A 26,081-nucleotide genomic window follows, 5' to 3' on the forward strand; every position below is an offset into this window, starting at 1 on the left:
CTTTTGCACTGGCTTTTGAAAACACACCTGTCTGACTTTTCTCCCAATCCCAAACTCTATTAGGACATGCAGTCATTAGCAAGAACATCCCTTCTGCCCCACCAGCAAATTACAGGTCACACAACCAACCATAACCTCGGCCCTGAGTAAGTCTACAGCTATTTCAGAGGTTATCTACAATCATCACTCTTTGCTTACTAGATGCAACGATTTTTCAACTGCCAAGGCCAAACAAACAAATGCAAAGAGTGGTGAGAAGCCCCCCTTAAGCAGTTTCACGTTACAGATTGCTGAGCTAAGCAGCACGGGCTGAATTCTCAGGTGGCACGAGTGGGTGTAATGCCACTGAAGTCAGTGGATCGATGCCCAAGCAGATCAGCAGGAATTTGGCTCAGCAGCTACAAACAGCTCCGTGCTAAAGATCAGCTCCCTAAGCCTGAGGAATTACAAGTGCTCAGTTCCAGTGGCGAGAAGAAGGTGGGCTTTGTCCAGGGTTGATTCTGAAATGCAGAGACACAACGCTGGTGCTCACCAGTGCAATACAACCAGACAGGACACACACACACAAACACCCACGTCACTGCAGTATCACACCACAGCCCTCACACACAGCTCTTGAGAGCTCTGGTAACTCAGCTGATAAAAATTATGCTCCAGGGTTCCTTCCTAAGTGACAATGACTTGCTGTTAATCATTGTTTCCAAGCTGTATCTATCTGGGAAATTTCAGTTTCCTTTCTTGGATTGCTTGGGTTTTTTTCCATGGTATTAACTGCTTGGAAGACCAAGTCCAACAGTCACTTGAAGGCAAAAGAAGTTCTATTTGGAGCTGCTCTGCCCTGTTATCCAGGCTGAGCTTTCACAAAACTGTAATTTAAACCATGGGCTGGGTCTATTAACAAGACCCCCATCCCTGGAAGTGCTCAAGGCCAGGTTGGATGGGGCTCTGAGCAACATGGTCTAATGGAAGATGTCCGTGCCCATGGCAGGGCGATGGAACAAGATGAGCTTTAAGGTCCCTTCCAACCCAAACCAAGACATCAGGTCTCAGGTGCAGGCTTAGAGGCATTTGCAACATAAGAGGGTGAAATACAACTCTTTTTTGGGCAAAGTCCATCTTCTGGGACTGGTGCCTGGGAAATGAAGGGAAGGAGGGAAGTCAAAACTCTGGGAGCTGATACACCTTCCAAAAAGTGTTTCTTATGCAAAGGTCATGCAATCTGGGCTTACCAGGCTCTCCTTTCTAGAGATGAACTTATGCCCAGGCCTGGGCTGAGTTCCAGCTCTCACATCCCATTGCAAACATAATACTCCTTTGCACAAAGCATCATGTAGAACATCCTAATCCTGCAAATGGTGGCTGGACAAAACTGAGATATATCACACAGCCCTGTGACACCAGATCTCTCCTGCAGATTGTTACAGCTCTGCATCCACTGAGGGTTTCCTGCTGACAGACTGTGCATGCAGATGGAGGAAAAATGCTTATAGGAAGATTTAATTTCTATTAGGTGACCAACCAAATAGAGCTTTACAGTGAAATGATGATTTCTGACCAGGCTAAAAGTGCTTTTGAAAAAAAACCCTATAGCATAGAAACATAGTTTGACTCTATAGATTGGACTAGGCAGGATTTTGCAGGACTGGAAGTCAGATAAAAGAACTTTGATTTGACTTATAAAACTCAACAAGTGTGATCTGGAAGTCATTGATGGAGAATAAATGCAGAACACTAAGATGCAGAACTTTTACAGCCTCACTTTTCAGGCCATGTAACTACACTGTAGAATTTAAGCCAGCTGCTGTTCACCAGCATGTCTCCAGTGCCTAATTTTTAATCACGTGGAGGCAGCATGCCAAGTTTCCAGAATCTTTTTCCCAGAGCATCAATAGTGCTCATAACATCTCTGCCTACTGATGAGATCATGAAAAGACAGCTCTATAGCTCGTACCTTTCTCTGTGTTTGCTGTTTCCTACAGCTTTCCTGGTACTGGGAACCTCTATTAAGCATTGCCTCCCAAAACTCCACTGGTTCTTTAATCCCACATGGATGTTATAAAATAGAAATCTATTTCTGTGTAAACAATCACACCAAAACAATCCAAACCCATTTCCCAGGAACTTATAAGTCTTTAGGTAACACAAAGCTTTATACACAGAATGAGCTGGGAGTTAAAACACCACCTGGAAGGGTTTTGCAGCAGATTAGGTCCCTTCCAGAGGCACTTCTGTGCTCAATCCCAGGCAAAGGAGGAGGTCCAACTGCAGGGGGTGACTCCCACCTCCAAATCCCACCCAAGGAGAATGTGTGTACAGGAGAGGACTAAACACAGGGCTCCTGGCACTGCAGGAGGGATCTGTGAGCTCTCATGGGAGAGGTGAGGGCATCTAGAAAAAAGCAGTGAGATCAGTTTGGGAAGACTGATGGAGATCAGAGTTCCCATGAACTCAAGAAAGAAAGAAGAGGGAGTTTCAGGTAGAGGAAAGCAGAGGAAGATGCTGGGTGCTGACAGTTCCTCCTGCCACTGTCCAGACTCAAAGGTAGAGGAGTAGGCTGCAAAATCCAGAGGAGAGAAATGAGAAAGCAAAAAAATCCAGAGCTGGAGAGGTTCTGGAGTGGAAAGATTCCCACTCTCCTTGTCTCAGCATAGCAGCTTGCTCCCTGGCACAGGCATAGCTTAAGCAGGATCCTAATTAGGCAGCCTTTGAAATTTGGGAGAACCCAGGACAGAGGCACAGAAGGGTCTCTCTGAGTGCAGGAAAAGGCCTTGGCTGTGCTGCTGGAGGGTCTGTGTGAGAGCAGGAGGGAGGAAGGAAGGAATGGCTTCAGCTACTGCCTTTTTGCACAGAGCAGGATAAAAGGAATCTGTCCTTCCCCTGGGATGGGAAGGCAAAAGCTCCTCGAGCCAGCTCATACTTACTTTCAGTCCTGGGGGTCCAGGTGAGCCAGGGTTTCCATGGGGACCTGGGGGACCCTAAAAAACACAAAACAGAGTCAAAAGGGGTCGGTGGGAATGAGTGTTAGTCCTGGAGCAGCAGAAAGCCTCTGGCTGTGCCGTGCCAGGCCTAACCCAGAGCATCAGTGCCCGTGCCCTGGCAGGGGGACGGTGTCACTGCGACCTCCCTGGCACCCGTGGAGGGGGAATCTCTGCCGCTGGTTCCCACTAGCCCTCACGGAAGGGGATGTGTGTCTGTCACCATGAGACATGTCATGACACTGAGATAATTCGGGTAAACCAAACATTCCACAGGTCAGGGGAGTCCAAGCCCCAGCAGAACGGGGTGGGGGCAGGCAGAGGGGAGAAGAAGTGTGCGGGGGTGTTAATGACTTTTTCTGGTCAAAATTGAAGAGGACACAAGTAATTACTAAAGGGAAATCGTTCAACTCTTTGGGATGAACTCATTTCCCCTACAAAGCAACCAGATTTTTTCCTTTAGAGGTTGGAAACAGAATGCATGGTCAGACAGTAAAACAGGGGGAACAGCAGTAAGACCCTGTTTAAACCCTTTAAATCCACATTTTACATAGCTAAATCTCAATTTTTTCTTAGGTCTTGCAAGCCCATGACACTGTCAGAGTATCTACCTCAGGTCACACATAGCAGTATCTCCTTTTACATCTTATTTTAAAAGCACCCTGCATATTTTCCAAGGTCTATTTAAGGAGTTATCTGGAATAGGCAGCTAAGAATAGTTTATCCAGGGATTGTATACAGCACAGAAGATCTGCTAACCTTTCAGGCAGAAGTAATAATAATCTTAAGTCCCCTTGAAAACGTTCCTGGGAGATGAAACAACCTGAATATCCAACTCCAAGAATTCTGCCAAGAACGTGTGTGAGATTTATACCACCACGAGGAGCCCTTGCTGTACCCTCGAGTTGGAGGAGCGCAGGCACGGGGATAAAAAGCCACTCAGATACTTTCTCAGCAAGCTGTAATATTTCCAATGAGCATTTTGGGGCCAAAATCTTCAGGGTTTGATTTCCAAGGAAAATCACTGCAGTTAAACACACGACTGCCAGCCAAGTTCAGTGCCCTTGCTGTCTTTCGAGAGAACATCAGTGCACTGATCTCTATTCAGTTTTACTTTTACTGCACTGTAATAGAAAATAATGCCTTTTTTTTATTGCATCTTGTGGTACAGACAGTTGTTGAGTGCTCAGTGCTGTTTCACAACATGCTGCTCTGCTTCAAGAGGCTGTTGAATTAAAAGGCTGAACTTTTCAAATGGCAATTTTTTTTTCCCAAATAAATTTAACATCCCATTCTTAAACTCCTTCCAAATTTTCAGCCTGAAATCAAATACATTTATTGCCCCATTCTTAATTTCCTTTCAAATTTTCACCTGAAATTCTCCGATAGCTTAGGCTGGCTCTGAATTTCCAGTGAAACTGAAACAACATTAATTAAAATTAAGGTGCTTGAGCATCAGCTTGTCTTTTGAAAACCCATATAGCTGCTGTAGCCAGAGTACCTGAACACTGAGGAACCTTAAATAAATTTACCTTCCCAGGAAACTGTGGCATCATCTGCTCACCTCGTTGGGTGGGACACTGAAATAGAGACTAGATGAGCTGCTTAAGGTAATTCAACAATTCTTTGGTAGCAAAAATGCTTCAACCCAAGTCTTTCAATTCTCAAATATGTAGGAAAATTATTATTAAGTGACAGAAATCGGAACAGGATAGTCTCTATATAAGATGAGTTCCTAAAAAGCTCTTACATGTAAGCAATATTCGAGGTAGCTCTGAACAGGGTCCATAAATCCAGACCGCTGATGGATCTGAGGAGGGAATTCAGCTGTTATTCAACTTTGGAGTCAGGCAGCTTGGCTTAAAGCCCACAGTTAGTTGAAATTTGTGCTCCACCATAGCCTGGGGCAGGCTTACAGCAGTGTCAGACCTGAGGGAGCAGCATGGTGTGGTGTGATCCTAGATGAGAATGATAGTTTCCAGGAGGAAACCTGGAACACGAGAAGCTGAGCTGCCAATCCAGAGCCCCTGGATAAGAAACTTATCACACTGCCAGCAAAAGCTGGTGCAGGCTCTTCCAGAGCTAAACCAAAGCACAGCAACGAAATCCAAAAGGATTTTAACCAAAAGGAGGGAAGAAGGGAGAAGGAATCTGGCCCCCGTTTCCAGTGACAAAACACGTGGTTACAAACAACAGAGACTCTTGACATAAAACAGAGCCTTGACCACTGAGTTCAATGAGACTGTATCCAGTGTAATCCAGGCAAAGGAAGGTCAGAGACTCATCCTGTTCCTAAAGACAGATGTGGTCTTATCCTAGCGAGAATTGGCCACATCCTGCTGATGAAGTGACAATGGGAAGTCCAGTCTGGCACGCAAGAGACTGCTGTGACCAAGCCTGGGGCTCGGGCTAAGTGTCTTAAACTGCTCTGGTAACTGTGGAGAAAAAAGGGTGTAGGCTGGCAGTGGTCCTAAAAGTTGTAAAAAATAATTGATCTTGATGTGTTCCAACATGGTTAGTCCTGAATCTGTGATTACACCCACGTTCTTGGCAGAGGAGGGAGATGTGGTGTGGTACAGTTAGATGGGTTTGGGAACAGAGGGTGCAGGACAGCAGCTGCCTCAGGAGCCATCAGCAGCACCCAGTCTGAACAGGGAAGCCTTGTAAATTCATCATGGACAGATCTACAAACCCCAGTATCAGTCATCAAGCCCCCAAACTGCCCACCCAGTCCCCTGTTCATTCCTCTTCTCCTGTGCCCAGCAGAATTACCCATTCCCAACCAGTGATCCCAGAAACAGCCCTCTTCCATGGAGAAGCAATTCAAGGGTTAATTGCTATATTTTACAAACTCTACCCTGGATTTAATTCAATTTCCCACTCACACCTAGAAATCTAGGTTCTCTTAAGTATCTTTATCATCAATACATGAGTTTTGCTCCTCTCATCTACCCAGGGACTGGGACAGTGCTGAGACCACTGAATGAAAAAATCCCACAGCAGGTATCACTCTTTGTCTGGGTGCCTGTTTACCCACCAGCTTTGGCTTCCTATAACTGCTGAAACAATCCAGTCTAGCAGCAAGCAAACTCGCATCTGAAACCTTCCAAGCCTTGCACTGGAAATTCCATGGAAAATTTTTAGCATGGGACAACAGCGGCCCACAGCTACCACATGGCACGGAGACCAGAACAATCCTTGAATGTACTTTTCAAGCGAGGGGGGTTTTCCCATCTCCCTGGAATGTCTTTTCCGTGAATGATGCTGCTTGAGAACTACACTGAGCCGCCCAGTCCAGCTTCATGACGTGCCTGGAGACGGGACCCAGCTCACAGAAGGGCTTTTATGCATAAAGGTTCACAGCCCACAATAATTAACAAAAGTGCAACTGTGCACAGCTCCCCCCAACCCTCCAGCATTCGCAAGGAGGGGGGGGGGGAAATCCTCCAAACTCCTGCTAAATGCTAGAGGGCTCCAGTCAGAGGAATGACCACTGATTGGAAACTCATTATGTCCTGGGGTTTCACTGTGTAAAGCAACTTTTTCTGCTCCCGACCTACAGATCCCACTGTGACCTCTGGCTTGCTGAAAAATGAGCTAAATATTTGAAGTGAAGCCAAACAAACTGTTTCTTTAAACACTTTTCAGAAATTGGAAAATCTCCCTAATGGAAAGAGGATACCAGGGAACCTCTACAGCTGACTCAGTTGCTTGTTTTAGGAGGGAAGCCCTGCATTTTGAAGGGAAGGGAGATTTTTTCCAACCACAGACCAAATGTAACAGGGACATGTTACACTGGGACCTCACAGTCTGTCAAGCTGCTGAGGTTCACAGGAGGATGGCAAGTGCATCCCGAAGCATCAGGGAGTGCTCGTGTATTCTCTTCACCCATCCATTTGGATTTCTCCTCTGTTGTGTCAGAGTTTAAATAAACCAAGAGCAATTGCAGCATGTCAGGCTTTTTGTTCCCAGTTCTGCCTCTGACCTGTTCTGTGGACAGGGACAAAACACTCCCTGGTACCTGAGCTTGCTCACCACTTGGACAGGAAGTGACTTCCAGTGGGAACTGGCTTCCAGAATTATGTGTTTTGAAAATTTGATCATAGCTCTTTTTTTGCTGTCCTGGGGGTGAAGTAAACAACCAAGGCCAGGTTGGATGAGACACTGAGCAACCTGGTCGAGTGGATGGTGTTCCTGCCCATGGTGGTGGATTGGAACGAGAGGATTTTTTTAAGATCTCTTCCAGCCCAGAGTATTCTATGATTCTGTGAATGGACTCCTGCCTGTGATGTGTTTAAGACTTGCTGTCTCCATGTAGGAGCAGAAGAGATAACTGGGATTTCCACAGCCTCATCTGCCCTTCCCTTAGACCTTACAGAGACACCTGCCCAGGCACGTGGCACATTCATCTGAGCAGGAGGGGTGTGGACAGATCTCTTCTTAGGCCTCAAATTCTTTAATGCAGACAGAAAAGCTGAAAACAATCCTTCCTGGATACAGAGACAAAAACTTTCCAGTAGGGCATACATGACCAAGACAGCAGTATCTCTACAGGTTGGAAAGCTCCTGAGAAAGTGTCATCGGCCATCACCTCCAGTCATCAGAATTGCAACCTTTTATTCCACTATTTCCCTCAGGAAATAATGAGAAAAAGAAACACCCAGTTTTCATTTGCTATGAAAGTGAAAATTTGCCTTGGTAGTAGCAGAGAGCAGAGTACAGAAATACTCTGAATCTGTCTCAATGGGTCCCTGATGCTGAGTGACAGGTTGTCCAGTTAAGTCCATGCTCCTAAAACGGGGATTAGCTTCTAAACAACTGTCATCCTAAAGAAGACTGTCACTATCCACTCAGCTACCCAGCCTTGAGTTGCACTTGAACGCTGAGATGTGTCCCAATCACAACTTCTTCTCATTGTGTTGGTGGTATGTGTTTTTGCAAACCAGGTGGCTTTGCCTACATGGAAGAGCCACCCTCAGACTGCACAGGCATGTCTGGTGATACTTATCTGCTGGAATTTAAGAGAATGGGATCAGCCAGCTTTTCTCACAGGCTGCCACCCACCACGGTCTCACACTCAAGGCAAAGGCTAATTAGAGCTTTCATTTTACCCTGACCAACATGGAAGGACAAAGAGAAACAAAGCAGATTTAAAAAGCAACTTAGAGGGGTTGAAAACCTGAACAACATCAGCATGAGGCAACTTCACAGCTACAGAAAGCCTGTCTCCAGTGCTCCAGGCCAGACATTCACAGAGTGACCCTTCTGCCCCCTCCCAAAATTAGCACAGACTCTTTGCAGAGGTCCAAGCCAAGCCAGGCTCAGCTGTGCTGAGCACCTCCTAACTGGGAACTCTTTCCTGGACCAATTCTCAGCACCTCTGGCACAGGCTGAGCTCAGAAACCCTCAATTGCTTATTGTCTTTCAGAGGATCATCTTAAATATAGGATGGAGTGCGCCACAGCTGGGGAATAACACAGAAAATTATGACACAGCTTCCACAGTGCTATTTCCTTCAGAGAAACTCAAGTGGAATCGGGATGTAGAGCTGGCATTTACTCACTCACACAGCAGGCAGGGGATGCAGCTGTGGACTCCAGACTTGGAATCTCGTTTGCTCACCACAGGATTGCCAGAAGTAACACCAAACACCCCTCGTGAGCAGTGAGCTGAGGTTGGAACCAACTTCCAGCCTTCACGGGGATGGTAAGAACTGCAAACCTCAGGCAATCTGCTGATGTGGGTGATGCTTGTGTATTTGTGACAAAAGATATAAGGGCTCTACAACTGTTTGTGGTGATGCTTCACTGAAGAACTTAGCTAATGCAGAACAGATTGTCCCACCTATAACACACACCACCCTGGTGCTCCCTAACACCACACACTCACAGCCCAAATCAGTGTTCAGGGCTGTTCACACCCGTGCCCAGGCTGCAGGGGTCCTGCAGACCTTTTGGGGTTCACTGTTGTAGAGAGAAGGTGAGTTTATCTTTACTGGTTACTGCAAGATCTCACAGGAGTGCAAGGAGAGTCCTGGGGGAATGCTGAGCCTCCCAGCTCTCAGCCTCTCGCTTGTTCTTTAAAGACATTACATGGGGTTGAGTATTAGCCAAGTATGTGTGAGGAAATCTCCCTCTGCTGCCAGGCCAGGATGCTGCCTGGATCATGGATCCAAATATTTCCTTCTTCCAGCCTCAGACACTCACATCTTTTGATTCCCAACCCACACCAGCTCAGTGCTCAGGGAACGGGCTCCATGGCTGTACCTTGTGGGACAGCACCATGCTACCAGGAGAGCAGGGCCAGCAGTTCACTGTATCCAGGTCAGGCACGTTGCCCAGCCCTGGGAGACTTAGGCCAATGTTAAAAAGCTTTTCTCACAGCTTGCTGCAGCACTCAGCACCAGATGTTTCCTCAGCACAGCCCTCAATGTTCAAAGATCTGCATCAGAATTTCATTTGGGGAGGAAGAAATTCAGGAGTTTGCCATGGATCTTGTAGAACAGATAAGAAATTTTGCTTTACATCTTGAAAAGGAGTCAAAAAGCAGGTCTCAGACTGGGGAACACAAAAGCTCATCCTTGTGTTGAGACCTTGGTCCTGGACCATGGGCCCAGTGGACCTCTCCAGTTTGGGAAACTGGGGAGAGTGAAGGACAGAACAAAAAGCAGCCAAAGCTCGTATTCAGCACTAGGTTTGTAAGAAGGAATGGATACTGGAAACAAAATGAGACAGGCAGAGCTCATTCTTCTGACAGGCATTTGGAAACATCCACCCCCAGGTTTTCCTGATGCCAAACCTTAGTTCAGGGAGGCTGCAAATCACCAGTGTGGCCTCCCAAAAACCCTGAACAGAGAATGAGAAAAAGGAGGGAGGCCAGACCTCAACAGTGAGGGGCCTGGAGCAACCATTACTCAACCACAGGAACATAGAATGGCCCTTGGAACAGCAGGACAGGCAGATACAAGCACAAATGGATAGAAAATTTCAAACCACTTACCCGAGAGCCTCTCTTGCCAGGGGGTCCTGGTAAGCCCGGCAGACCTGGTGGACCCTGGAAATATGAAAACAGGCATTAATGACAGTTCTAGAACAGGATGGAACTCCTGACAGTGCATCAGAGAGACCCACAACACAATCATTAGGAGAAGACCTGGGGAGAAGGGCCAATTACAACACCACAGCCAAAATTTCCAGTTATGCTATTACTACACAGGGATAAAAATCCACTCTCAGAAACATCTGCAGGAGCACGTATTTCCACAGAGAAGAGACAGAGCATCCACATCTTTCAGCTGCATTCCTGGGAATCACAGCTGTGTTTCACACTTCCTCTGCCCTGGACCCGTGCTGTAATAGAGGGGTAACACAACTGTCTCCCAGCTTTGGACTTTCCTGCTGCGTGCTAGCACACAACAGGAGTAACGTGTTAGCACCTTGGCAGGGAAGAACGTGGTGTGCTGTAATCTGTATCAGCTGGACACATGGAGTTCTTGGTATTGCAGGCTGCTACATGAGTTACAAGGTAATCGCATCCCAACACTTCATATTTTAAAGTGTCGGGTTATAAAACGTAATAAAAATTGGTGTCAATGTCGGAAATTCTTAAATAGGGCTCTGTAATACAGAAAAGTTCATGTCAGACACGTCAGAGTAGTGGGGACTCTTGGAAGAGGGTGAGAACAAAGTGGAGATATCACATGCCCAGCTGTGCACTGATCTGAAACAGGTTAGGAAAGAATCCTTAACCAATGAGGTTTGAACTCGTTGGAATTTATTCATCTATTTATTCATATTTTTATTTCAATGGACTGGAGAATTCAGATTTCTGGAGAGCCATCTGCAGCTCCTAATAACTCATTAGAACTTCTTTTCCCCTGAGCCAAACATGTCTAACAAGAATAACTGTTAATTGAAGCGTCTCCCGGAGGATTTATATTCTGGTAGCTTGTTACAAAAGACAAGTTTTCATTGCATGCAATGAAAAGGAGAGGCATCCAGAGCAGCAGACTGAAGGATGTTTGGAAGGCAGCCTGACCTCTCCAACTGCGTGGTGGGCAGGAGAGCAGGTCCCAGGGGCACTGTGTGGGGCAGAGGCAGGATGAGCCCCTTGGCTGCACTCTGGCCCCCATAAAACCTTGCTCTCTTCCCACTGGATCATCCCTGTAGGACCTCCTCTGCAAGCAGAGCCCACTGCCAGCCCAGTGGCACAGCTGCTGCTGCAGGAGTTCCAGAGCTTCTCAGGCTGGTACTGCCCCTGAGCGAGGCTGCCAAACTCATGATTTCCAACGAAGCTCTCAGGAGTCACCAAGTGCCTGATTCAGCAACAAAAAATCAACCTTGGACATCCCTGCCCAGGAAAAGATTCTCCACACAGAAAACTTGCCTGACCCATGTAGGTAACTGATGAATAAACACTCCCCTGATAGTACCAACCCTCCTACACATAAGCAACAAATGGAGCTGTATAAAAGGGATCCATATAAGAGCCAAACTTGGCACAGTAAAAAAAAAATCAGGGGAGGAGTAAGCACTGCCCAGGCTTGTTGTAAAACTGTAAGAGCCTACACAGCACAGAATAGTTCATAGTCCACACTGAGACATGCAGAGATGGACTTCTGTGACCGGATCACTCACTGCTGCTGCCCAGCCATGCCTGACCTGGAGATGTCCAGTCTCTATAGCCTGGGACACTTCATCTGACCCCTCTGCACGTTGCTTATTGCTGGCTAACACAGTATTACTGGTCCTTGTATTAACAACCCTCATTGATACAGCTGACCTTCATTTTAGCAATATGCCCAGTGTTTTAACCTGCCATTGTGCCAGCTCAGGGCCCCGTGCATAATGCAATTATACAGCTGTGCAAATAGACACGTAATTGTAGGGGTTTTTAAGCCTCGTGTATAATTGTGCTCCAGAATCCAAGCTTTTATTCAAAAAATCCCCTTGCTCTTTTAGTTGGGATGATAACTATCGAACAACCAATCTAGTGCAACTGAGACAGCGACAGTTATTAAGAGTTTTCCAAAGATTAATTCAAGTCCTTAACCTCTTCTTCATCCAAACCCATGCCCATCTACTCTTAGAAGGAGAAGTACAAGAGAAGATGCAACTGTCTGAGCACAGTGCTCTCTGTGTACTAGAATGGAGGTGACCTTCTCCACTTTCCTGCAAACAGCAGCTGCAATTGTACTTGGCCACTTGAGGAAAAACCTTTTCCAAAAATGTGTGATGTTCAGAACAAACTGAAGCTAACAAAAAAAAATAAGGAGAGAGTTAATACCTGCACTGGAGTAGGAATACAGAGTTAAGGGAAAGGCTTCTAACTGAAACAACACAGGGCAGTACAGAACTCATGAGTCCCTGTCACTTCGCTTTACTTTGCCGTTCCTTCATCCCTTCCTTTTCCTTTCCTGAAGAGCAAGAGGGATAAGACTACTGTGGGATAAAAGGCTAAAAGGTGCCAGCCACTACAATAACTGCATAAGGTAAGAATGTGACTACATATAAATTAGAAGCCAATCAAGGTGAAGGAAGAGGTCTGGGGCGGCTAGATGAACACAAGCAGTGGTGAGACAAGATGCACTGCAAGGCCACCTTCCAGATTCTCACACAATTCCTTGGTAGCTGCACTGGGTGGGACATGGACTGTGCCTTCCTAGAGACTGGTTTCTCCTCTGCTCTGTGCACATGTCTCCATGTCACCCAGCTCCAGTTCTCGGACAAGAGGCCCACGTCAGACAACTGGCTTTGCCTGGGGAGAGCAACACTGAAACGCACGGAGAAAAATGCTCATCCGGAGAGGCAGCCAGAGGAGGATCGGGCTGGATCAGGGCCCAGCTACTTACAAATGATGGATGCAGTCCCACTCCAGACGTAAGGCTCCGAGACAGGGAGAGTAGGAGATGTCTATCAGCGAGCCACCACACAGCAAGGCGCTGAGAGGCTGCCTGAGGGTGATGCCCACGCAGCCTCTGCCCTCACCAAAGACATCTCCACCCTCACCCCCAATGCACAGTTGCTCACACAGCACCTTTCCACTTGTACCCTTTAGAGCATCCCTGGGGAATTCCATGGGGAGCAGCGGGAAGTGCTCCAAGGGGCAAGGATGGTTTTCTTACCCTGGCAGGGGGAGGAAGATATCACTGCTGTGCCCCTGCCCTCCCTTAGCAGGGACACCCCACGAGACCAGCAGAGCCAGGAGCCTCCCACAGCGAGCTACCGTTCCTGGCACTGTGGTTCCTGTCTCTCTGGCTTCCTGCCTGCTCCTTCAGCAAACTGATGGCAGGGAACACACACCCTGTTATCACACAAAGCAAGATCGGAGATCAAGGAGAAACACGGCAGAGGCTGATACTCCGTCTCTCTTCTGCAGCCAAACAGCTGAGCTGTTAACCAGCCCGAACAGTTCCTGAGGCAGCTCGTGGCAGCCACATAAAAGTTTAACCCTTCTCAGTTTCCCACGGTAGCATTAGCAACGACGACCGATCCCACCGAATGATTATGGGATTTATTCTAAGCTGCCGCTGGGAAACTCTCTGGCGCAAAAGGGACTTTTTTTTTCCTTTTCTTTTTTTTTTTTTTTTTTTTTTACCTTAGCTTTTTGAGCTTCAAATTGCAAATGGAAAATTAAGCTAAGTTGTCTGAAAGGGAAATATATCAGACCCTGAGGATAAGGGAAATCTCACCGTTTCCTCTCACTGCCAGTTCATACACCTCTGCCTCTCCCACACCTCTCATATTGCTTCCTCTGCCCGCAGCGGTGCTGTGGGGAGCAAGGTGCCTTCAGAGCTCCAAACTCCTAGCAAGGCTGAACCTGTTGTGGAGGGCTTGAATGAAAGCGTACCCAGTACAGGAATTGGTGCTGGAGACTTGGGAAATAACTTGCTTCCTTTTGAATGACTTCTGAATCAACTTGGTCAGATAGCAAAGGATTCCTGTAATTGTTTCCCCAGAAGCAAGTACTCAGCCTGGCAGCAAATCGCTGAGGTTTCACAGGAAACTATTAAGTTCATATTCCAGTGCACACTGACAGATACACACATCTACTTTATGGTCTCCCCTGCCCAGCACTAGTGGCACAGTTCTCCCGTACCCCAGAAAAGGCTGTTTCAGAGATGCAAAACACTGCAAGGACTGAGAGAAGAGGGAAAATTCTTCTTTCTCAGATGCTAATGCGTGTGGTAAAAAACAACTTAAAAGAAAGTTCAGAAAACCCATCAAAATCCTCTCCCCGCATTGGCACCAGATTCTAAGCAGTGACATTACCCTTGCAGATAAAGGACCTGACTTGTTTTCTTCCCAGAGAAAGAAACATTCCCAGGGGAAGAAATATATTTCATATGCAAGGCCACTGCCAAAATCTACTCTTTAGCCTTGTATATCTGGGAAGCACCAGCACAGAAGGACAGAGCAGCTACAGAGGCACCACTGGAATTAAAAATTCCCTGCTCAGGAGAACAGAAAAGGAGGAGAAGACCCTCATCTTCAACAGACATACCAGCTCCTCCTCACCTCCCTGGCCTTGCCAGGTGCTGCAAAGAGAGGGAAGACAGAACCTGAATTAAAACCTGGCTTCAAGTACTGCCTACAACAAAGCTGGAATTTTAGGGGGGAAAAAAAATCCAGCACTTTGCTTACTTTTTTCTCCAGGGCAGACTTATCATATTAAAATTTGGACACATCTGGATTTCAACCAGTCTAAAAACAAAAAGCCTTCATAATTCTGGCAGGAGCTGAGGTGCTGGTGGAGAGCCAGCCTTGTAACACGATTTCCTCAATAGGCACAGATGTTTGTTCTGGGTCTGTACAACACCTATCACAGAAAGGTCCTTGTCCACAACTGGATTCCCAATAGGGGGGGTGGCACAAAACATAACAAAATATTAGTATTCCAGCTTGATGAAAGCAGCTTTTCTATAGAGACATTTCCGGAACAGTCTCCGGAGCAATCTCAGACCTTGGAAGGCAGTTTGAAAGGCTGGGAAAAAATAGAGGGATCACCTACTTTACCACTCACTCTGTGTTTTTAAAGATTATACAAATATACACAAGTATTTTTATAAATCCTGCGTCCTTTGCAGCACATTTCTCTCAAACACACTTTCAACTACCGATCTTCAAAGTTCACTTCATTTTATGCAAATAGATCTCTCTGATGCTTGGTCATTTGCCTGCAAGAAGATTTCCCTTCAAAGATATTTCTGGCTAAATTAGCAAAAAAATTTGATCCAACTGTGTGAGTGAGACTAAAACTTTTCCCATGGATTATACAAAGCGTCCAGTCTCCCTTTTTCTTTTTTTGTTAATATGACTCATTCATTAAGAGATTCAAACATGTTGTGTGTTCCTTAATCTGTCATAGACTGGCAGCTTGAATAGCTGTGTTTTTTCTGGTACAAGGAGGCCTGGAATCAGGCACCTCGTGTTTTATCGGTGTTCCCAATCACCTCTCTTCCCTGCCCACTGATTGGATTGGCTGGGATTGCTTCTTCAGGGAAGGAGCCGGGCTCCAAAACAAACTGCTCGTGCAGGAGATGGCAGCTGGAGCAGTCTAGACTGGGGAGGTGCTCAGGAACACATCTGCCTTGGAGAGAGGAGGGAGAGAGGGAAAGAAAGAGAGGGAGGGCTGCCTGCCAGGCCATGCTGCACCTCACTGGGCTGTGGCCACGGGTTCCAATGTGGGGCTCCTGGCCCAGCAGCGCAGATGGAGCCGCGGTGCGCGGATGGAATTGTGCGGGATGGGAGAGGCCACAGCAGCCCCCAAAATCTCCCTGTCAGATCTGCTGCTGGTTTAGACAAGCAGATGATACCCCATCTACCAGAAGATGCAAACACACACCCATCACATCACAGCCTTACAAAGGTTCAAGGGCATGACAAGCTTGCAGAAAAATACTGCTTTTCAGGATGTATTTTTCTTCTGGGGGGATCAAGGCTGCTTGCAGCCACTTGCTGGGGTCACTCTGCTCTGTAAGCTGAGCGAAGGTCCCTGTGCAGGGCCTAGAGCTCTGCTGGGGGAGGTGCTGAGGGCAGCAGGGATGATTCAGAGGTACCTTTGCCAGCTGCTGAGTCAGTGCTGCCTTACTGGTTTCGCATGATGTCTGGGTGTTCCTTTTGTTACTTCCCCCCTCCAAAACAAATGTGGAGCCGAGATCCCAAATGCTTGTGGTTATTAATGGTTCCCAAGAAGTTTTTCTTTTTTAAGAACATATTACCCTCCCTCCTCTAACTGCTCAGCAAACCCAACATTCCTGAAGAATTAATGCTCTGCCATGAGTTGCATGTGGGATGCAGCATCTCCGTTTCCTGCTGCGTGGCATCCCAGTGGTCCTTCAGGGCAAATATATACATGGAGGGTCCTTACTTTTACTTCTAAGGGGACAGCTCCTTTCAGTCCTTTGCTCATGCTTTTCTAACCATTGAACATGTCCCCTAGTTGTAGGGATGGGGCCCTTCCGCACTGCTAAAATTATTCCACAGTTATTTTGGTAGAATTCACAAAGCCACAACTGCAGAGACCGCAGGGCCTGAGTCATCACTGCCTTGCACCGCGGCTGCTGTTCCCATCCAGACTTTGGGATGATCAGGATTCACTGCCATTCCCATCCCGACTTTGGGACCGTCAGGATTCACTGCCATTCCCATCTTGACTTTGGTACCAGCAGGATTAACAATGGTCTTTTCTCTCTTGGTGTTAGGATGCTGTGAAAAGGACGGGGAGGGCGCTGTGACTGCCAGTCTGCCTCTGCCCAGAAATCACAGCCAAGGCAGCCCCAGCCCTTGCAGAACAGGCAGAAGTCAGTTCCCCCACACACCTCCCTGCCCAAAGTGACAATCTTCTTGAAGAGACCTTGTATCGGGCAACAAGTCGGAAAAGCAATTAATCACCTTATTCTTCCCCCCCGTGTGCCAGACACCGGATGACATTCCCAGCCCATAACCTGCCCTGGCCAGGCACAGCGCCGGGCTGGGATATCACTGACCTCATCAGGAACGTCTGCCCGGCAGCGCGAGGACAGCGCCAGGTAATTACTCAAGCACAGGACATTTATCAGCACTCGTTCTGAAACATGCTCGTCTGGCCATGGAAGTGCTGCACTAATATCTCATCATGTCATCCCCGTCCCGGCCTTTTCTCCTCTTTCCCTTCCCACGTCAGAGTCGTCCAGGGAAGTATGGTACAGAGATCTCCGGGTGAGTCACAGGAGCTGTCGAGCACCGTGCTGCAGCCAGCTCCAGCCAAGCCATAACCTTTCCCTCCCCAAGCCCTGACTTCGTTTCCAGCAGTCAAAGAGGATAAGGCCAGACAGAGCCTCAAAATGTTCTCCTTTCCCTCAATTCAGGACTCCAGTTGTTCTCAGACAGGATGGAAAAATCCTGCCATCTCTTCCCTCAGCCCTCCACAGCCTGAATCCATTTCTTTGCTATGATTCATGAGCTGAGAGGGATTTTCCACTCTGGTTCAATAATAAGCTCTTTACATTGCAGAGGCTTGGACCTTGGTCACCTCATGCCACTTGTAGGGCAAGAAGGTGGCAGAGGTCAGGATTTTGGTGGGCTTGGGGCAACCACCCTGACTGACCCCTCACAGGTAAGTGGTGTTTTAAGGGAAACTCACAATTGCTGAATTCCTGCTCTTGGAAATATGCCTGAAACGACTCTCCACGAAACACAGCAGCCTGTCCAAAGACCGAATTGCTGGAGCTCATTCTGTCTACTGAGGGATTTAGCAAAACTTCTCCAAGTAAAAAGGCTCATCCCCCTGCTCAGGCAGCACCTTCGCTTCTCCCAGAGGTGGGGACCTTGGAACACAACACCCCACTTGGTGCCTCCACACCCAGAACACGAGGAAAGCAATCACCTGCCTGCTTTGAGATGGGACAGGCAGGAAATGCAACCCCCTAAGCACCCGCTGAGGGCTTAGGGAGACCCAGCCATTCCACTTTAGGTGTTACAACAACAAGCAGCAGACACAAGTGCTGGTGATTGTGTTCCTCACGCCAGCCTCAATATTTCCATTGTAAACCCTTCTTTCACTATTTTAAGAAGTCAGCTGCAAAAATTCGCTCTGGGCTGGAACTTGGCAACCAAAGACTCCGTCTGGGAGAAACTTATTTTACATGTACAACCCCCCTCTCCTATTGACAATTTGGGTTGGAACACCAAATCCTCCCAAAACTTGGCCAGTTCAAGATCCTGTTTGCATTCTTGCATTAAAAAAAAAAAAAAAAAAAAAAAAAAAAAAAAAAAAAAAAAAAAAAAAAAAANAAAAAAAAGAGAGAGGCGGATAATTAGTGGGGCCTGACTGCTTTTAGCATTACAAAATGTGTGTATACTTTTACTATGGCCAAGATATACACCATACACCGTGAGAGGGGTTATTGTGTGTGGAATGCAGTAGTTAAATTTATAAAGGAAACTTTTGGCATGTTTTAAGTGCAGGCTATGGGAAACAAAATTAAACAAAACAAACAAACAAATACTGTAAAAATAGAGGAGAGTTTGTTTAAAAAAAAAACAACCCAAAACCTAAAGCCATCTCTGTACTTGCATTTGCTGAAACAGAGCACTGTTGTGGAAATGTGAACATCAGATACAAACCAAATCAACAACCATTGTTAAGACACAGTTCATTTGAGGCATGTTTTTGAGGCCTCTGGGTTTTCTGTGGAAGGTGACCTGAGACAAACCAAGGGTGTGGAACAGAACCCCCTAACATGACCATTGAAATTTTAGCCAGAAATTTGAAGGAAGGAAGGTAGGATTTCTCTTTTTCACCCCCTCTTTTTTTTTTTTTTTAATCTAACATGAAGCAGCAATTTTACCACAAACATTTAAGGGGCATCCACCAACACAGAACACCCAATTTCACACTGAGATTTATGTTAAAATTGTGATGATCAGGAATGCAGGAGTGCTTGGCTGCGATTCCAAACTGCCACACTCTGCTAAGCTTCACAGAAACCCTTGTGGGTTGTGGTCTGCCAGCCCTTGAGCCGAGCTGTGACCAGAAAAGGCCAACATGAAAAGACTGAACTTACCTGGGGTCCTCTCTCTCCTTTCACTCCTGGATATCCCAGTAAAAATGGAAACGGAGTGGGTCCCAGGAGGTCAAAGATTTGATAGCCATCCGTTGCAGCCGGGGTTGTGAGGCTGAAGGGCTGTGCCCTGGCTCTGGAGACGGGATGGGCAGATCCCAGGGGGGGTTTGGTGGACACCAGAGGATCCACTTTCCTGGTGGGGGACGGCACGTGCTTCTTTGGAACAGGCCCGTGGCGTGGGTTCTGCAGGGTTGGCTTTAGGGTGACAAGGTGGACATTGCTGGTTGTGTTATCAGTCGCCCTCCTCGTTGGCTTTATGGTGCTGGGTGCTGCAGAGGGCTCAACGGTTGGTTTTTGGTTGATCTTCTTTTTGGTCTCTTGCTTGGACTCCTTCCTGCTGGCTGTGACGGGGCTCTGGCTTGTTGGTGGGGCCTTTTTAGAGGTGGAAAGGGGAGTTTTCTCCTTGTTTGTGCTGGGAGTGGGCCGAGCCACCCTGAGGGTCGTCCCTGTCCCTCGAGGGAGCGGACGGGAGGGCAGCTGTGTTTCGGTGCTTGAAGGAACAGACGGGGCCACTGTGACCTTTGTGGCTTTGGTTGTCAGTCTTGGAGGTGAGGGTGGGGTTGACACCGACGTGATGGTTGTTGCACCTGAACCCCTTGTCTTGGGGGGTGCAGTGACCCTGCCAAACTCCAAGGATGGGGCAGCAGTGGTCAGGTTTTTCAGACCCTGCAGCGAGGGCTCCACACGCTGTGGGGTGCTGGGGGGGGCACTGGGGTCCCTGGGCAGGAGGGGGATGAGGGGGGGCAGGTTTGGCCGGTAGGTATCTGCTTGCCTGCACTGCTTTTTCAGGTATTTACAGTAATGATGAGCTGCCTTGGCGGAAGGATAAATATCAAACTGGCAGATGGCTCCTTCAAACTGCACGGAGTGCTGGCTTATCTTCCCGAAGAGGAAAGACCCGTGTGGATCCAACGCCTCGTCCTTTTTCAAATGCAAATCCGCATGTACTCTGCGCTTCCCACAAGAAGTATATAAAGTGACTGTCTGGCCACGGATGTCGATGGCCATATTGTGCCACTGGCCATCGTGGACATTGTAATCAAAATATACAGAGCGCTTGTGGCCCACGTACACTATGATCTTCCCAGGCACAAACTGGACCCCCAGCTGCAGTTTTTTCTTTTTGCTCTTGACGGCAAAGAGAAAGGCGTTGTTGATGCGGTGGGAGCAGAGGCTCAGCACCAGGAGCAGGTCAGTGCTGGAGCCCGCGGGGAGGATGGTGCTGAGCGGCGCCTCGACACGTGCTCGCTGAGTGAAGATGACCCCTGACTTGAAAGGAATGACTCCTTGAGGAACTGCGCGTGACGAGGACCATCCACCCGATGGCCTTTTCCCTGACAGGCCCAGTCTTTGAAGAACATCCACATCTGAAAGGGAAGCACAAAGAATGCGTGAGGTGCTGGACGACCCAAGGGCTGGGTGGGTATGGAGGGGGGATCAAACCAATCCACGCATCAAGACAACAGGATGAAGGAAATCCCGACCACTCTCTCACATATGCTTTCGAATTGCCAGAATAGAGAACTCATAGCTCCTCTGCACCTTTTGTGAGGAGCAAGTGCATGCTCAGCTTGGTTACCAGCAACTGCCAAAATGCATCAGAGCTCCAGGGTGCATCTGGCTAGTTCTCCTGTCCCACCAGGGACCAGCTCCAGATGTTCTGGAGGGAGCTGACCTCACTACAAGGAAATTTCCCACTACGCACCAATAGTCCACTTCTCTGGGATTTAATTCTGAGTACTGACCACACAGCTGGAAAGGAATTTGAACAACAGACTGAGCTGGGATTGCAAAATTTTATATCCCCAGAAGGCAAGTAACAGAACTTCCAAAGGGAGCAAAAGCCTAGTATCCGTCTCTCTCCAAGTTACTAAGAAGCAGCTTTTGATCTTTGGAGAGTTCAAGGAAGCAAAGGTGCCTCCCAGCATGAAAAAGTTGCACATAGATTTCAATGAACTGCTCAAAGTTCTCAACAGCAGTACTCTTTTTTTCCCAGCGGATCATCTTACAGACTTAAATTATTTTAATAGGGTGGAGCAACCAGACTTGGTTTGTGAAGAGCTGAAAAATGAGTTATGGCTGCCACTGAGCAGTGGAGGTAAGACCTCCAGCAGTTGTCACCTAGGAGCCAGGATGAGAGAGATTGATGTCCAGAGACACCTTTCTCCCCCAACTCCAGGAGAAGTCTGCAATGGACGGATAAGCAGAATCTCTGGTTTCTGGCCCAGAGGTCTATCAGGAGTCACTCTCAGCTCAGAGTCCCAGGCAGATTAGCAGGCAACAGCAGCACAAACTGGGGCCAGCTGGCAGCAGCCTCAGCTGAACTACTTAACCAGGGAAGACTCCGAGGTCTACGTGAGAAAAGCTGCAAAGGTAAATGTGCCCAGACCTGAAAAAGGTGCTCATGTGCCCAGAAGCTTGTTCCCTTGCTTCAGCTCAATCCTTTGGGTTAATAAAAGATGTTACCTACGTGGTATATACAGATAATCTGGATGAGGGGATTGAGAGCACCCTCAGGCAGTTTGTGGATGACATCAAGTTGGGTGGGACTGTTGATCTGCTGGAGGGTAGGAAGGCTCTGCAGAGGGACCTGGACAGGCTGGATCAGTGGGTCAAGGCCAATTCTATGAGGTTCTCACTCTCTACAGCCCTTTGACAGGAGAATGGAGGCAGTTGGGAGTCAGGATATTCTCACAAGTAAAAAAGGATGACATGAAATGACCTCAGGTTGCACTGGGGGCTGGAGGAACAGGGATGTGTCAGACTGGATACTGGGAAAGATGCCTTCACCAAAAGGATTGGAACAAGCTGCACAGGGAAGTGGTGGAATCACTATCCCTGGAAGTGTTCAAAAAACGTGTGGCTGTGGCACTTGGGGGCACAGTTTAGTAGTGGGCTTGGCAGTGCTGTGTCAACAGCTGGACTTGATGATCTTAAAGTCTTCCAGCCCAAATGATCCTATGATGAAGGTAAGGTGATCATGATTACCATGACACCACCACTGTTGAAAATTGGCTAGGATAACTGCATCCCCTTCCCTCTTCCCTGCCCAAATGCAACCTCCATTACTCCTGGACCAGCTAACTCTCACATTTCAGTGCTCTTTGGGGAAGCCAGTCTGGGCTGTATAACCCAAATGCTGATGTCGCCAGGTAAGAATTTAACTCAGAAACGTGGGGGTGCCAATCATGGGATTGGAGCTTTCCTATATTAAAAGGAAAAGTAAATCAGAGGTTGTCCAAAGGAAAAAAAAATGAGCTCCTTCTCTAAAAGGGCCTTGGTATTTGGCTGCTTTACCCTTAACTATTAAATGTTCATCACAAAACAGAATATTTAAAGAACTGGCACTTAAAAGAGAACCTTGGTGTTGGCCAGGAGGGTTGTAGACTCAAGCAGTCTGAGGTCTGTAATGTTGCTGGCCGGGAAGGGAAGAGAATGATGAGAAAACCTTTGTTCCTTGACTTTGGCAAAAGCCTTGGTCATTTTTGTATGTAAGAACGAGTCAATCAATATTTACTTTGTCTGAGTTCAGCTTTATTCCTACCTGACTTTTTTAAGGCAGCTTGACTCATTTTCTAGCAGACACTGCCCTGGAGAAGGTGCGTCAGATGTGGAAGATGTGGAAGAGGATGGAAGTTTTCCCACTCTGTGCAGAGAGGATAATTTACTGCACAGCATGTGTAAGTGTTAATGACAGTACTTCTCCCATACTATGAAATCCTTGCTTTTCTTCCACTTTGCCCAATGGGGCTGTCCCTCAGCGTGGCCTTTCCCTCTCTGCACTGAATGGAGGAATCACAGCAGTGTCTTCAGACTGGATAATTTCCAGAGCCCATGAAATAGCAAGGGCCAAAGCCTGGCTTTAGTGAAGTCAAGTGGGACTCTTGCCACAGACTTCAAAGGCATCAGGATTTATCCCTAAGGAAATAAATTTACCACTTAAACTAGGAGCTAGACTCCAGCTTCCAATTTCTACATGTATTTTTAGGTTCTCTCCCAGAGACAGACAGTGCTTGTCTCTGCTAGAGAGGCTGGACACTCCAGGAGTTACTCATTTGGTAGCTGCTCTGCAAAGACCTAAGGATGTTTCCCCGCTCAGAGGATGCCGCTGCTGTTTGCAATCCCAATCCAACTGCCTCGTTAGCAGCTGCATCCAGCAGTGCTTAAGGGGAAAAAAAAAGCACAACCCAAACACTCCTCTCCCTCAAAACCCACTAAGGTGGAGCCAAATTCTGGATGCCTACGCAAAATCTGATTAAAGGACACCTCATGCAGGACACATATGTGGACTTTCCAGCCCCAGGTCCAGGCACAGAGCTCAGGACTCGTGTGCACCCAGCCCATCTGCCTCTCCATCCCTTGCTGACTGCCCAGGGCTGGTGGGGCACATCCCCTGGGGATGGCAGGATGTCATCAACTAACGTAAAATGCAAGGTAATTTTGACTTCCTTAAGCGGCTCCAAGTTTAGCAGAGCATTTTTTCCCTTCCAGATTTTTTCCTCAGTGGATTTTTCCATCAAAACACATTATTTAAAAAAAGGAAAAAAAAAAAATCACTTAAAGCTGCCTGGCCCCAGGTGTCTCAGAACTAGGAGCAACATTCCAGTAGCAACATTTGAGCAACTGGGAAAAACTTCTCCAGTAGACTCTGTGCATGAAGTGAGATGCTCAGAGATTCCTGAACAACCACATGATCATCTCTGAAAGAGAAGACAAAATATTTTATTGTTCTCCTTCCCTTCTCTTTCTTTCCCTTCTTCTTTTCCCCACACAAAAAGCTTTATAAGAAAAACAAGCCAAAAGGCAGGAGAGAAATAGCTTGCATCTTCCCAGATTCCCACAGCTAAAATTGGGTTGAATAAATGCTGCATTTCCAAAAGTTACTGCCTAGATCCTTAGTCAGTGCACAGCAGATGAACTCACAAACCTCGTGATCTTTTGGATTTATAACACTTATGGAAAGATCATCCTCTGCATTCCCCTGATTTTCCAATGTGCAGGAAGACCCCTAAACCTTAGAGTCATAACTACAATATTTTCAAAAGCCCATGGCATTGGCTTAATTTCATTCTCACATTGACCTACAGACAAGCTCTTACCACTTGTAAATCTGATGTTTGAAAATCCTAGGTGATAACAGAGCCTAGAGTCACCAGTGTTTCCTTACAGCCTTTACTTCCCTGGAAGTGTTTATTTTCTGGTACCCAGAAGGGAATCCTCTCTCTTATTGTTTGGAAGGCAAGCAGGGCTTTTAAAAATTCTTTTATCACAGAGACAGCATCTCAGAAGGGAGCTATCTACTACACTAAGGTAAAAACAATGAGGATGAAATGAAAAAATTTGCCTTAGAGTGATGGTATCAAAAAACATGGTACCATCCCACAATTATGATGGGAGTAGAACGATGGATAGAGACGAATTTAAACAGCATATTATAACCTACTAGAAAAGAGAGATGCCAAGACACAGTATTTGTTCTGCCTTTTTATGAGCTGACATAAAACTTGCTCTGAAAACTGCTTGACTAAGTAATTCAGCCAGATGTTCACCTCTTTCGCATGGAGGCAGAATTTGGAAAATATTACATTTTTTCAAAATTGCTGATGGCAGGGATCTATCCCCCCGCCTGTAAAAAGTGCTCCATGGGCTGGCTGACAGCTGAGCATTGACCAACTTTCTATTTTTCCTTCATGTTTTGGAGACTCAGAGGAGAGCCCTGGAGCCTGCTAGACCACTTAGTGTTGTCTGCAGATTGCAGGGGAAGCTGCTCAGTTCCAGCAAATACCCGTGTAAAACATCCATGTGGAAGAGGTGTTGCTATTTTGAGAAGGCTCCTTTAAAAACAGATACTGTAGAAATGTTCAGCTCCCCCTATCAACTATAAAAAATGAATTAATTTTGTTGCTGTTGACCCTGAAGCTTTTCATCTCTCCTCTTGTGGGGCTACTGATTACTGTGTCCCAATTTTTGTTCTACCCCCAGCAGCACTAGGGAGGTGGTGTTTGGGGAAGGGGTGTAAAGACAGGGTGAAGGTGTGTGATCACTCCTCTATAGAATATTCCTTTACATCACAGGGACTGAACCAGATAAAGTAATTCTATTACCAACCAACCTTGTGGGATTTTTTTCTTCCTTAAATTTGCTTTTGCTGTCGGAACTCACATCATTTCTGTATGCACAACACCCTGTATGCTGGCAGGGCATGTCTGGGGTGCCTTCAAGTCAATGAAAAATCCGCCTGCCAGAGATGTTTAATTCCATAATGCTGCAGCCTCAAGGGGCACTTTCCAAAAGCAGTTAAGTCTTGGCAAGTGCAGGTAAACGCCACTGACATTTTAGACATAAATGGCTTCATTCCCACAGGTTCCACCAGACAGACAGGCACTCTGAAAATCCTGTGGGGCACGTAATCACCTGTAAAAACCCCAGTTCTTTTGCCAGCTGTTAACTGCATCACCTATATCATTAGTAGTGCAACCACCAGCAAAAAAATGTATCTACCTCTGCACTGGGCTCAGACATTGTGAAATTATGGTCCTACACCAGTACCAAAATGCTTGACTTTTAATTTGGTTGGAAGAGGAAAGGAAAAAAACATGTAGTTTACCTTCAGGATTTCCCTGTGTGAGTCCCAGGAACCAGGTAAAACATAATACAGTCCAGAGAAAGCAGAATCCTCTAAAATTGGAAGAGAAATAAAAATAATGAGTTACAACATTAGTAGCAAAACCAATTCCCCATGTTAAGGGTCTTCTCCTTGATCCCAAATCTGCTGAAGGCAGTGGCAGCATCCACATGTCTCCAGGAAGTGGGTTATGACTGAGATCTCATTTTGCTGCTTTAAAGTCATCTAGAGCCCACTGAATTCACTGGAAGGTTTTCCCACTGGTATTAGGGGCTGCTGATCCAGCCTTGAACAAGGAACAGCCCAGTGTTTTGAGATACAGGGTCATCAGTGCTGGACCAGCTGTCCCTTCACTACTGCTTCTTTTTTCACTCAC

General features: G+C 47.0%; 1 protein-coding gene across 1 annotated transcript in view; it reads right to left on the reverse strand.

Annotated features, from left to right (window-relative positions):
- COL27A1 (collagen type XXVII alpha 1 chain) overlaps window positions 1–26,081 on the reverse strand; it is a 143,202-nt gene that overhangs the window by 108,822 nt on the left and 8,299 nt on the right. Inside the window, exons 2-5 of the mRNA XM_027877854.1 lie at window positions 25,688–25,758; window positions 19,021–20,447; window positions 9,975–10,028; window positions 2,922–2,975 (exon numbers count right to left, since the gene is read on the reverse strand). Coding sequence (XP_027733655.1) covers window positions 2,922–2,975; window positions 9,975–10,028; window positions 19,021–20,447; window positions 25,688–25,758 — 1,606 coding nt within the window. The remainder of the gene's footprint in view (window positions 1–2,921; window positions 2,976–9,974; window positions 10,029–19,020; window positions 20,448–25,687; window positions 25,759–26,081) is intronic.

This window comes from Empidonax traillii, unplaced genomic scaffold (genome assembly GCF_003031625.1).
Source record: "Empidonax traillii isolate 1590-97213 ecotype Southwest subspecies unplaced genomic scaffold, ASM303162v1 scaffold34:size3740991, whole genome shotgun sequence".
Taxonomy (NCBI): domain Eukaryota; kingdom Metazoa; phylum Chordata; class Aves; order Passeriformes; family Tyrannidae; genus Empidonax; species Empidonax traillii.